The 14,494-nt window shown below is 43.2% G+C and overlaps 1 protein-coding gene across 1 annotated transcript in view; it reads right to left on the bottom strand.

Moving 5' to 3' along the window:
* dock1 (dedicator of cytokinesis 1) overlaps positions 1 to 14,494 on the bottom strand; it is an 850,868-nt gene that overhangs the window by 721,688 nt on the left and 114,686 nt on the right. The window contains exons 11-15 of the mRNA XM_072479204.1: positions 12,854 to 12,978; positions 12,462 to 12,560; positions 12,299 to 12,371; positions 9,667 to 9,770; positions 9,347 to 9,530 (exon numbers count right to left, since the gene is read on the bottom strand). Of these exons, the coding sequence (XP_072335305.1) occupies positions 9,347 to 9,530; positions 9,667 to 9,770; positions 12,299 to 12,371; positions 12,462 to 12,560; positions 12,854 to 12,978 (585 nt within the window). The remainder of the gene's footprint in view (positions 1 to 9,346; positions 9,531 to 9,666; positions 9,771 to 12,298; positions 12,372 to 12,461; positions 12,561 to 12,853; positions 12,979 to 14,494) is intronic.

Genomic DNA, 14,494 nt, shown 5'->3' on the forward strand with positions numbered 1-14,494 from the left:
CTTGTAACAGCTACGTCCACCCAAGGAATTCGTCTCTGAACGTCCACTCTATCTATCCCCCTCATTATCTTATAAACCTCTATTAAGTCGCCTCTCATCCTCCTCCGCTCCAAAGAGAAACACCGTAGCTCCCTCAACCTTTCCTCATAAGACCTATCCTGCAAACCAGGCAGCATCCTGGTAAATCTCTTTTGCAACCTTTCCAATGCTTCCACATCCTTCCTATAATGAGGTGGCCAGCACGGCACATAATACTCCAAATGTGGTCTCACCAGGGTCATGTATAGTTGCAGCATAACCCCGCGGCTCTTAAACTCAAGCCCTCTGTTAATAAACGCTAACACACTATAAGCCTTCTTCACGGCTCTATCCACTTGAGTGGCAACCTTCAGAGATCTGTGGACATGAACCCCAAGATCTCTCTGTTCCTCCACATTCCTCAGAACCCTGCCGTTGACCCTGTAATCCACATTCAAATTTTTTCTACCAAAATGAATCACCTCACACTTATCAGGGTTAAACTCCATCTGCCATTTTTCGGCCCAGCTCTGCATCCTATCAATGTCTCTTTGCAGCCTACAACAGCCCTCCATCTCATCCACTACTCCACCAATCTTGGTGTCATCAGCAAATTTACTGACCCACCCTTCAGCCCCTTCCTCCAAATCATTGATAAAAATCACAAATAGCAGAGGACCCAGCACTGATCCCTGTGGTACACTGCTGGTAACTGGTCTCCAGTCTGAAAATTTTCCATCCACCACCACCCTCTGTCTTCTATGTGATAGCCAGTTACTTCTCCAATTGGCCAAATGTCCCTCTATCCCACACCTCCTTACTTTCTTCATGAGCCGACCATGGGAAACGTTATCAAACGCCTTACTAAAATCCATGTATACGACATCAACTGCTCTACCTTCATCTACACTTAGTTACCTACTCAAAGAATTCAATCAAATTTGTACGGCAAGACCTACCCTTCACGAATCCGTGTTGACTATCCCGGATTAAGCTACATCTTTCCAAATGGTCATAAATCCTATCCTTCAGGACCTTTTCCATTATCTTCCTGACCACCGAAGTAAGACTAACTGGCCTATAATTACCAGGGTCATTCCTATTCCCTTTCTTGAACAGAGGAACAACATTCACCACTCTCCAGTCCTCTTACACTATCCCCGTGGACAGCGAGGACCCAAAGATCAAAGCCAAAGGCTCTGCAATCTCATCCCTTGCCTCCCAAAGAATCCTTGGGTATATTCCATCTGGCCCAGGGGACTTGTCGACCCTCAGGTTTTTCAGAATTGCTAATACATCCTTTCTCAGAACATCTACTTCCTCCAGCATACCTGCCTGAATCACACTCATCCTCAAAAACATGGCCCCCTCTCCTTAGTGAACACTGAAGAAATGTATTCATTCAATGCCTCTCCTATTTCTTCTGACTCCATGCACAAGTTCCCACTACTGTCCTTGACCGGCCCTACCCTCACCCTGGTCATTCTTTTATTTCTCACATAAGAGTAAAACGCCTTGGGGTTTTCCTTGATCCGACCTGACAAGGACTTCTCATGCCCCCTCCTAGCTCTCCTAAGCATATTTTTCAGCTAATTCCTTGCTACCTTGTAACCCTCACGCGATCCTACTGAACCTTGTTTTCTCATCCTTACATACTCTTCCTTTTTCCTCTGGACAAGACATTCAACCTCTTTTGTGAACCATGGTTCCCTCACACGGCCATTGCCTCCCTGCCTGACAGGGTCATGCCTATCAAGGACACACAGTATTTGTTCCTTTAACAAGCTCCACTTTTCATTTGTGCCTTCCCTGACAGTTTCTGTTCCCATCTTATGTTCCCTAATTCTTGCCTAATCGCATCATAATTACCCCTCCACCAATTATAAACCTTGCCCTGTCGTATGGCCCTCTCCCTCTCCATTGCAATAGTGAAAGACACCGATAGTGGTCACTATCTCCAAAGTGCTCTCCCACAAACAAATCTAACACTTGGCCCGGTTCATTACCCAGTACCAAATCCAATGTGGCCCCACCTCTTGTCGGCCTATCCACATATTGTGTCAGGAAACCCTCCTGCACACACTGTACAAAAACTGCCCCATCCGAACTGTTCGACCTACAGAGGTTCCAATCAATATTTGGAAAGTTAAAGTCACCCATGACAACTACCCTGAGATCTCCACACCTATCCATAATCTGTTTTGCAATTTCTTCCTCCACATCTCTATTACTCTTTGGGGGCCTATAGAAAACTCCTAACAATGTGACCGCTCCTTTCCTATTTCTAACTTCGGCCCAAATTACCTCAGTAGGCAGACCCCCTTCAAACTGCCTTTCTGCAGCCGTTAAACTATCCTTGATTAACAATGCTGCTCCTCCGCCTCTTTTAACACCTTCCCTACTCTTACTGAAACATCTATACCCCGGAACTGCCAACAACCATTCCTGTCCCTGTTCTAATCATGTCTCCGTAATGGCCACAACATCGTAGTCCCAAGTACCAGTCCACGCTCCAAGTTCACCTACCTTGTTCCGGATGCTTGCATGGAAGTAGACACACTTTAACCCACCTTTCTGTCTGCCGGTGCACTCCTGCGACCTTGATACCCTCCTCAGTACCTCACTACTCTCGACACTGGCTTCTGGAACACAGCTCGTTTTCCCAGCCCCCTGACAAAATTAGTTTAAATCTCCTCGAAGAGCCGTAGCAAATTTCCCTCCCAGGATATTGGTGCCCCACTGGTTCAGGTACAAACTGTCCTGTCTGTACAGGTCCCACCTTCCCCAGAATGTGCTCCAATTATCTACGTGCCTGAAACCCTCCCTCCTACACCATCCCTGCAGCCACGTGTTTATCTGCACTCTCACCCTGTTCCTCACCTCACTAGCACGTGGCACCGGCAACAAACCAGAGATGACAACATGGTTTGTCCTGGCTCTCAGCTTCCACCCTAGCTCCCTAAATTCCTGTTTTAAATCCCCATCTCTTCTCTTACCTATGTCGTTGGTACCGATGTGTACCACGACTTGTGACTGCTGCCCCTCCCCTTTAAGGATTCTGAAAACACGGTCCGAGACGTCACGGACCCTGGCACCCGGGAGGCAACATACCATCCGTGAGTCTTTTTCGCTGCCACAGAACCGTCTGTCTGTCCCTCTAACTAGCGAGTCCCCAATAATTGATGTGTAGACCGTCCCAGTGGCACAGATCCAACTTCCCCTGTACTGGTGCCAGTGTCCCATGCGCTGAACCCACTTCTCCTGCACTAGTCTTTGAGCCAGGCATTTGTTTCCCAAATCTTATTTGCTCTATTTCAATCTGCATGTGGCTCAGGTAATAATCCAGGGATCATTACCTTTGAGCAAGGGATCAAATTTGGGAAGATGTGATAAATCAAAGATTAGAGACAAGGCAAGAGAGAAAGGTATTAATATGGGAAATGATAAACAGGCTTTGGCAGGAAGGGATAAAGAGTACAATTCTAAGGATAAATCAGTAAATGGACAACACGGTAGCATAGTGGGTAGCGAATGTGGTGACTGGAGACTTTTCACAGTAACTTCATTGCAGTGTTAATATAAGCCTACTTGTGACAATAAAGATTATTAATTAATTAAATAAGGCTAGCGGCTACAAAAAATAATAAAAGGAGAAAACTAAAGGCACAGTATCTGAGTGCACAAAGCATTTGAAATAAAACAGATGAACTGACAGCACAAATAGAAATAAAAAAGCACCATCTGATAGCTAATTCAGAGCCATGGCAGCAGAATGGCATAGATTGGCACCTGAATAATGAGGGTATAATGACATTTAGGAAGAGCAGGAAACTAGAAAAAGGCGGAGTGGTGGCTCGAATTATGAATGATGGTATTAACACATTAGAGAGGGATGACCCAAGTTCAGGCACCCTGAATGTAGAAACAGTTCTGGTAGAGATGAGAATTGATAAAGGCAAGAAGTCACTTGTGGGAGTTGTGTCTAGGCCCCCGAACAGTAACCACACAGTAGGATAGAGTATAAAGGAAGTAACAATGGGAGCTTGCCAGAAAGGTACAGTCATAATATGGGGGATTTAATCTACATATAGACTGAAAAAATCAGATGGACAAAGGTAGCTTAGAGAGTTCATAGAATATTTTCTGGATAATTTGTTAGAACAATAAATTCTCGAGTCACCAGAATGCAAGCTATACTAGAAGTGGTATTGTGATAGGATTAACTACTGACCACAGAGTAAATGAACCTTGTAGCGGCAATCATAATTTACATGATTGAATAAGGGCAATTATGAGGGCATGAAAGAAGACCTAGTCAAAGTAAACTGGCAAATTAGGTTGAGGGTAGATCAATAGAGATCCAGTAGCAGACATTTAAGGGGCTATTTCAAAATATACAGAACAGATACAGTCCAATGAGAAAGAAAAATTCCAAGGGGAGGATCCACCATCCGTGGTTAACTAAAAAGGTTAAAGATAGCATCAAACATATAAATGTGCAAAAATGGGGGCAGGTTAGAAGGTTGTACGGAATATAAAACAGAATAAATATAAAAGATTATTAATGAGGGAAAATTGGCGTTTGAGAAAGTTAGCTGGAAATATAAAGACGGAAAATGAGAGTTTCTGCAGATATTTTTAAAAAGAGTTAAAGTAAGGGTTGGACCCAAAGAAAGTGAGTGGGGGGAATCAATAATGAAAAATAGGAGCTAGCAGATTAGTTGAACAGGTATTTTGAATGGGTATTCACTATGGAGGATACAGTGACCATCCCAGAAATATTTATAAATCAGGAAATGGAAGGGAGAGAAGAATTCTGTAAAATTACAATTGCCAGGGAAGTGGTATGAGGAAATTGTTGGAGCTGCGGCATGACTAGTCCTCAGGTCCTGATGGATTTCAACCTAGGGTCTTAAAAGATGTGAGATGGTTGATGAAAGATTAGTTTTAATTTTTCAAAATACCCCAGATTTGGGGAAGCTTCCATTAGATTGGAAAATTGTGAATGTAACCCTTTTATTCAAAAGGTGAGGGAGACAGAAAGCAGGAAACTACAAGCTTAACATCTATCAAAGGGAACATGCCAGAAGCTATTATTAAAGATGTTATAGCAGGGCATTTGGAAAAATTCATGATAATCAGGCAGGGACAACATGATTTTGTGAGAGGAAATCATGTTTAATCAATTCATTGGGAGTCTTTGAAGTCATTGCTGCTGTGGATAAAGGGGAACAGATGGATATACTGTGCTTAGATTTCAGGAAGGCATTTGATGAGGTATCACATCTAAGGCTCAATATGTCGGAGTAACATATTAGCATGGATACAAGACTGGCTAGCTAACAGGAAACAAGGAATAGGCAAAAATGGATTTTTTCTGGTTGGCGAGATGTAACGAGTGTTGTGTCACAAGATCAGTGCTGAGGCCTCAACTTTTACCAAATTATACAAATGAATTGTATGAAGGCACCAAATGTATGGTTGCTAAATTTGTCTACGACACAAAGATAGGTAGGATAGTAAGTTGTGAAGAGAACATATGGAGGCGACAAATGGATATAGATTGATTAGGTGAGTGGACAAAGATCTGACAAATGGAGTATAATGTGGGTGTTATAACCCACAATTGTCGTTGTCTGGGTTACTAACCCACTATGATCCTGGAAAGCCTTTGCTCGTCACATGTGACACATCCCCGTATGGTATTGGGGCCGTCCTGTCCCACAAGATGGAGAACGGGGCCAAGCAACCGATAACTTTCGCCTGCCGCCATTGACTGCAGCGGAGAAAAGGTACACGCAGATCGAGGAGGGCCTGGCAGTGGTTTTTGCGGTGAAACGCTTCCACCAGTACGTGTATGGCCGCCATTTCACTATCGTGACTGATCATAAGCCTCTGCTGGGAATTTTCAGAGATGATAATCCAATACCGCCCATTGCTTCCGCACGGATCCAGCGCTGGGCTTTGTTGCTTGCTGCATACGAGTATTCTCTGGAGCACAAACCAGGTACGCAGATAGCAAATGCCAACGCACTGAGCCGATTGCCTTTATCGACCGGCCCCATGTCGACCCCCATGACCGATGAGGTGGTTGCAACCCTAAATTTTATGGACACCTTGCCTGTCACGGCATCACAGATCCGTGAGTGGACCCAGGCGGAGCCAGTCCTGTCAAAGGTTCGGCACATAGTCCTGTATGGTGGGCAGCATATTAGACAGCTCCCAGGCGAGTTGCGGGCATTTTCCTCCAAGCTGTCAGAATTCAGCGTGGAAGACGGCATCCTCTTGTGGGGGACGCGTGTGATTGTCCCAGAAAAAGGCCAGGAGCTGATACTAACAGACTTGCACAATGGGCATCCAGGTGTGACCAAAATGAAAATGTTGGCCCGGAGTTATGTCTGGTGGCCAGGCCTCGACACCGACATTGAGAAGGTGGCCCAAAACTGCTCCATTTGCCAGGAGCATCAGAAGCTTTCGCCGGCCGCGCCCCTACATCACTGGGAATGGCCAGGGCGGCCTTGGGCACGCTTGCATGCAGGTTTCGCAGGCCCTTTTCAAGGATCCATGTTCCTTCTATTAATTGACGCCCAGTCTAAATGGCTAGAGATGCAGGGGACAACGTCCTGCGCAACAATTGAAAAGATACGTTTGTCGTTTAGTACGCATGGCCTCCCCGAGGTGCTGGTCACGGATAACGGCACTCCATTCACAAGTGAGGAGTTTGCGAGGTTCACGAAGATGAACGGCATCCGCCATATCCGCACTGCCCCTTACCACCCGGCTTCAAATGGGTTGGCAGAGCGCAGTGCAGTGCAGTGCAGACATTCAAAAGAGGCCTAAAGGAGCAGTCTTCCGGATCAATGGACACGAGACTGGCTCGCTTTTTGTTTACATATAGGACCACCCCCCAAGCGGTGACTGGGGTAGCTCCCGCAGAACTCCTAATGGGCCGGAGACTTCGCACCCGCCTTAGTATGGTTTTCCCGGACATTGGCGCAAAAGTACGCCGCACACAAGAACGGCAGGGACAGGGATTTTCTCGGCATCGGCCGATTCGACAGTTTGCGCCCGGTGACCCAGTGTTCGTTCGGAATTTTGCTGGTGGTGCCCAGTGGGTTCCTGGTGTAATCTTTCGCTAACGGGCCCTATATCTTACCAGGTGCAAGCCCAGGGTCGTCTCCAGCGCAAACATGTAGACCACGTTCGGTCCAGAGGACTATCCCCTCAAAAGATTCCCCGCCCCCGGAGCTCATTTCTACTGCCGCAGAGACCAGAGACAAGGGAAGGTAGTCCTCACAATCTTCCACTGGTGCCTCACTCGAAGCCTGCGCAGATCGTTACAGAACCGAATGGAAATAGAGACGCTGACATGACGGAGGCAGCAGACTCTGACTCCGAGATGGAGACACAGGATGCATCAGAGGGGGAATTCTCGGGTCCACGGGACGTGGATGTACAACCGTTGCGCTGTTCATCACGGAAGGGCCGGTTTCCGTCTCGTTACACGCCGCCTGATCCAGCGCCGCGTGCAAATGGTGTGCGGCCTGCGGCAAAACGAGTCCGACGCCCTCCTTCGCCAGGGTCTTCGGTGGATTCCTTGGACTTTGGAGGGGAGGGATGTTATAACCTGCCGACTTACCATTGACTGGGGACTAATGACAATCCCACAATCCTGTGGGAGTATGAGCTTCCCCAATGAGGGGGGGGGGGGGGGGGGAGAAACCATTAGTAAACTCCAAGTATAAATAAAGCTGGCCAGTTTGGAAACAGCAGGAAGGAGTGTGCAGCATGGGAAGTTGCTGCTGATGGTATAGATATATATATGTTATTGTAAATAAATGTTATTACTTTGTATCCTTAAAACCCGTGCTGGATTCTTCATGGCCCTCACAAAAGTGAGAAAATGTAAAATAGCCCAGTTCATTTTAGCAGGAATTTTCTTTAAAAGCACCATATCTAAATGGTAACAGACTGCAGAGCTTTGAGATGTAAAGGTGTCAGAGTGCATGAATCACAAAAGGCTAGGATGTAGGTGTAGTCATTAGGAAACCTAACAGAAAGTTATTGTTTATTGTGGGGGAATGGAATATAAAAGCAGGGAGGTTATGCTTCAGTTATACAGAATATTGGTGGGACCACATCTGGAATAGTGTATGCAGTATTGGTCTCCTTATGTAAGAAAGGATGCAAATGCATTGGAAGCACTTCAGAGAAGGTTTACTAGACTAATACCTAGGATGGTCAGTTGTCTGACGAAGAAAAGTTGCACAGGTTAGGTTTGTGTCCGCTGGAGTTTAGAAAAACAAGGGAACATTTGGTTGAAACCTACAAGATCCTGAGGGGTCTTGGCAGGGTGGATGTGGGGAAATCTAGAACTGGGGTTTACGGTTTAAAAATAAGGGGTCGTTCATTTAAGACAGAGATGAGGACATTTTTCTTTGGAATTCTCTTAAAAAGTGGTAGAAGGAAAGTCTTTGAATATTTTTTAGGGCAGATGTAGTTAGATTCTTTATAAGCAAGGGGTGTAAGGTTATCGGGGGTAGGCAGGAACGTGGCACTCGATTAGCCTTATTGAACGGTTGAGCAGGCTCTCGGGCTCAAGTGACCTACTCCTGCTCCTAATTCATGTGTACATATGGATGAATAATTATTCTAATGTGTTTGGTGGCATCTTAGAATTGCCGTTTAAATTTTTCTTGCCTCTCGGTGAGAAAGCATCTACTGCCTCCACTCAATTCTTCCACACAACACTGTTACGATTATGAACTCAGCATGTGGTGAATTGTTTGTGCATTCTGTGGCACAATACACAGTGGTACACTAACATGCATCCAATTATGCATTATTCCTTGATTCATACCATTCTCAACAATTTTTTGTAAATGTTCATTTTGATAGAAGAATCCAGTGTTTTGAAATAGCTCATGGGCTCTTGTCGAACCCCTGGTAACAAGTGTTTTTTCTCTGTTCCAAAATCATAAAATTGAATGGTTTGATTTATTCAGAAAAGTTAAATTGAACCATAAAAATATCAGCAGGGCCTAGAAATCGGCACCAAACTCAGTGATGTTTTGAAAAAAATCTTATGTTCTCTGCATTTCCACATTCAATACTCCTGACATTCATTAACAATCCTGATTATTTATTTTTGTAGGAAAAATTGGAGGTAAGATAACCTTGTTTCAGATGTTAAAACAAGGTTAGTGGATAAAATTCAAAATGCTGGAAATGAACAATAATAATGATCTAGTTAAGAAAGGACCTTGTTCGAAACTGAAGAGCACAATTAAAATGTAACAGTTATTTTTTGCTCTTTTCAATAGCTTACCATTCTGTGTGAGTTTTGTCGAACAAACCAAAGTAGAAATTTGAAATGAATCTTTGCTGATGGCAAAGTTTCCTAAACTGTGCATATTTTTCCCAGTCATTGTGTAGCCTTTCTCCTCAAGCATCGGTTTTGTTGCTGGTAGATTTAAGTATATTGATGCATCTTCCAGTTTTTTGGCATCCCACTGTGCAGAAAAAAATCCAACTCAAAATGTGTTATACTTCAATACGTGTATTAAAAGCACATTATCAGAATATCCAATGCTTAACCTTCTTCAGTGGTGCTAATGTGTGTGCATAAACCACTATCTACGAACATACCTTGTATACAATTAGGTCATGCTCTCCATCTCTTAGCGTTGTCCCATCGTACCTCATCAACTTCACAAATGCCATTGCAAATACCTTCTCAGATTTGTCTTTAGCTAAACAAAGAAAATCTCACTGAATCTTAAATGGTTATTGTAATAAGTGAAACACCACAGTAAATACCTTTTTCGACCAAAAGTGAACTGTTAACACATGCCTACATTTACAAAACACAATATAAATTTTACAACTAAAGAACTGCAATGTGCTAAGCACTGGACTTATCTTTGCGCATTGGATTAGAAATGTCATGGGGAAAAGGCAAGATTTTATAATAGGGAAAATGTGATAAGCATTTAATGGAGGATTCTCTCAAATTCCAGACATTTTTCCTCTTTTGAAATAATAAATGCCCAAACTGAGTTTCATTATCTTCCATTTCTATTTGAAATATATTCAGAATTTTTATCAAATAGTAGAAATGCTTGCTTTCATGCAATGTGTGCCAGCAAATGGACACGACGAGCTGAGAATGGCAATGATGGACAGAGGATCACCTCAGCAAATTACAGCTGCTTGATTGGACCATCTGAATTCCAATCAGTTCAGACTTAAAGCCAGCAGCCAACTGGCACTCTCTCTCATTGGGGAATCACAGGAGTGACAGATTAAGAAGCTAGAAGTTTCACAATCCACCAGCGCTGTGGCAAATGACTATTTTAATCATTGACATCCCACAGCAAGCAAGTGAATCTATTGGGTGCACGGCATTTGAACTTTGACAAAAGCGTTTCTCTTTCAATGCTTAGAAAAAGATGGCAACATCGCAAAAGTAGAGGATTGATGTTCCAGTGGGGAACAACATATGCCAGTGGGTGGCACGATTGCACAGTGGTTAGCACTGTTGCTTCACAGCACCAGGGTCCCAGGTTCAATTCCCGGCTTGGGTCATGTCTGTTTGGAGTCTGCACTTTCTCCCCGTGTCTGCATGGGTTTCTTCAGGCTCTCCGGTTTCCTCCCACAAGTCCCAAAAGACGTGCTTGTTAGGTGAATTGGACATTCTGAATTCTCCCACCGTGTACTTGAACAGGCGCCGGAGTGTGGCGACTAGGGGATTTTCACAGTAACTTCATTGCAGTGTTAATGTAAGCCAGCTTGTGACACTAATAAAGATTATTATTATTTTTCATTAAGTGCTTCAGACCACTTTGCAGCCCATGAGATATCAGGTACCAATTGTGTGGTGCTCCAATCTTCTTGGCTGGTGCTTCTGCAGCGATGTGCTCTTAGTCACTGCCTGTGTCTTGTTCACTTAGCTTCTCCCCCTCTTCTAGGAGATGCTTAGTATCACAACATGATGAAACGTGTAGAAGGTGAAGGCAATGATACTGAAAGATACTGACAAGATATCTGAATGATTCATGGTGCTAATCGCACTCTATCTATTTCTATCCATGGCTACCAGATTACCTGCTGGCCAATGAGTTGTATAATATGGTTTCTCAGTTACAAATTCGAACAATAAAACCATGCCTCTTCAGAGTCTGTAGCATTGTGCTTAGGGACCCTGATGGAAACAATGGTGGCATTAATGATCGAGAACTTTAGCAAATCAGTAGTATGTTGAGATATGAGTAACATGTCATGCTGCTGTTTAGTGAGGATCCCCTTCCAATAGTCAAGAATCTGTCTAGTTTCTAATGCTGATGTTCAATAGATGAATTGTGTGCACTACTTGCACTGCAGAAAAAAAGAGACATGAAGAAGATACACTCATCAAAACAATTCAATTTCTTACACATGAATTTACCAGGACAAAGCTAGACAAATTGCTTACTAAATAAAAGTCACAAAGGACATCAAACAATAAAAATAATTAATGTTGATCACTGGGCTAACAATTTCCTACTATCTGATTGCAGACAATATTTTCTGTGTTGGAGACCAACAAGGGAGGCAAAGGATTGGGAGGGGATACCTACACCCAATGTACGTATTCCCTTCCAATATATATATATATACATATATAATCTTGAGACTACAATCTTTGCTTACTAGTTAATTTCTTGCAGTATCACTACATGGGCTAGATACTGCAGCGCCCGCTGTCAAGCATTTTACACATAAATGTTTTATATCCAATATGCATGATGCAAATCTAAAATATTTAGCACAGAATGTTGCTAGTGATTATTAATTATCGTTTTGGAACTGCTACTGTTAAGTGAAATATTGTAATTTCTCTAAATCTGCTACTCTATAAATTTATATGTGTCCTAATAAATACTGAATTTTCAGTCTGAACTGCGTGACCTATCAGCTTATTATTTTTTGCCAACTTTAGAGAGATCAAGAGTCGAGGTTACGTTTGCAAATCAACATAAAGTGAAAATTATTCAACTTGAACATACAACATCCTAGATACATAATGCACAATATCAAGTTTCTGATCATAAGAAGCAGGACCAACCTATGGAAGTCGACTTCTGCAAATAAAAATATGGCAAAGCAGCCCAAATCGTAATAGTGGGACCACAGTTTAAAAATTAATGCTTAAAAAGGGCAGATTCTTCATCAATAAGTGCAAACATAACAAAGAGCTTTACTATTTTGCACGTTAAATGAATCAAAAACCAGTACTTACAATCTTGAGACGATCGATGTCGGAATGTGAACCTTAAATGGCTTCGATTTACATCTTCAATAGGAATTGCCACCTACAAAATAATTCCAATATATATTTAAAATAATACTGCTCATGGGTCTATTTTAACTTTTGAAATTCCAGCTATGTACAGAGGATATACCTTTACTGTCTCAAACCAACGGGGCTGCTTCACTTGATAGTAAATAACAGATTTATATTCAGAGATACCGTCATCTCCCGCACCAGGGAAAATTACATTCTTTAAAAACAAGAAGCAAAGATCAGGTGTGAAAAATGGAATACTGCATTTAAGGAATTGAAAAATTACTGAAGAACATACAAGACAAAATAAACCTAAGACCTAGTCAAATTTATATGAAATTTGTGCTCAGCATTCTCCAATGTTCAGGATATAACTCACACAAAGATACAGTTGAAGGAATAGTTATTAAATAACAAAACACAGCACAAGATTACAAGCCCCAATTCTGGAATACGTTAATTGTTGCATGCACAACAGCCCCACAGTTGTATCATTGGTGGTAGTCATACCTCCAAACGCTTGCCTTCTTCATCATATACCATCATTGTGACTTCCACATTCTTGGAAGTGGTTTTATTGCCTTTGTCAAACTCCCCTAGCATCAGTGTAACATAGATGTCATTACGAACATCACCTTGATGAGGAAATAAAGATAAAGATTCTTAAACAATTAATTTTATTAAGATAAGTAGGTAAAAGAAAAATATTACTTTCTTGTATTTAACTTAAATTATTTAGAACTAGAGGTATGATCATTTGAAAGTAAAATTTACATGCAAATTGGAATTGCTATAACATGCAAATAAGGTAAAGAAAACTCCACACAGTTTAATCCTGACCAGAAATAGCATTTAAACCTCAAATATTCAAAAGTAGGTCAAGCACTATTTGGTTACAAAGTCATTTGAGGAAATCATCAAGTAGCAACATTTGCACAGCTTGAACTTTTGAAAATACAAGGAAGATCACATGTGTCACACAAGCACCAGTCGTGCTTTGGAAGACCCCGGGTGGGATTCTCCAATAATGGGGCTATGTCCCCACGCCAGCATCAAAACGCGGGCGTTTCACTCTGCCTGCAGATCGGTGCCGGCCGATCGCTTGCCTGGCCATCTGGGAGGCTGCCCCCGGTGAAGTATCCCCCCGCCCCCCCCCCCCACCAGGGCAGCCACGGACTGAGTCTGCAGCCGCCGCTGGCCGTTCCCGACAGGCAAAACGTGGTTAGAACCACGCTGTCGGGAACTCAGCCAGTTGTCCTCGCAGAACTGCCGCGGAGGTTCTCTGTCAATGGCCCCCTACCCGCACCGCATAGACCGCGTGCGCGCGATTCGTGGCAATTCTCCGTGGGCCGAAGAATCGCGGGAGTGGCGTCGCGCCGGATTTTGGCGTCAACGCCCATTCTCCGCTCCCGTGCCGATCGCGCTTTTGGCACGGAGGCTCGGAGAATCCCGTCCCCCATTCCTAGCAGGGCATAACACATCATAACAAGTCCTGAAACATTAAGACTGTTTTGCTCTCTAGATGATCCTTCAAGTTAAGTACTTCCAGCATTTTTAGTGTTTTTAAAAATAGAGATCCAACATGGCAATCTCTCCCTTACTCATTCATAACAATCCAAATCAGAGATTCTACTACACTACTTTTTGGTCTTTATCCAGTGATAAAAATTATAATGAGTTCAGGGGAGATTTACAAGAATAATTTCAGGGATGAGAAACATCAGTTATGGGTATAGATTGGAGAGGTTGGGAATGTTCTGTTGGAGGTAAGAGGCTAAGAGGATATTTGATGAAGATGTTCAAAATCATGAGAGGCCTTGACAGAGTGGCTAGAGAGAGACTGTTCCCACTCATAAAAGGATCAAGAATGAGAGAGCACAGAGTTAAAGGGATTTGCAGAAGATGAATATTGTGATATGAGAATAAAATTTAGTGAGTGGTTCAAGTCTGGAATGCACTGCCTGGAAGTGTGGCGGAGGCATGTTCAATGGAGGCATTCAAGAGGGCATTAGATGATGATCTGAATAGAAGTAATGTGCAGAGGTAGGAGGAAAAGTCAGGGGAATGTCACTGAGGCATAATGCTCATTTGGAGAGGCGATGCAGACACAATGGCCCGAATGGCCTTCTTCTGCGCCATGACAATACTGTG

This window comes from Scyliorhinus torazame, chromosome 16, assembly GCF_047496885.1.
Source record: "Scyliorhinus torazame isolate Kashiwa2021f chromosome 16, sScyTor2.1, whole genome shotgun sequence".
NCBI lineage: Eukaryota > Metazoa > Chordata > Chondrichthyes > Carcharhiniformes > Scyliorhinidae > Scyliorhinus > Scyliorhinus torazame.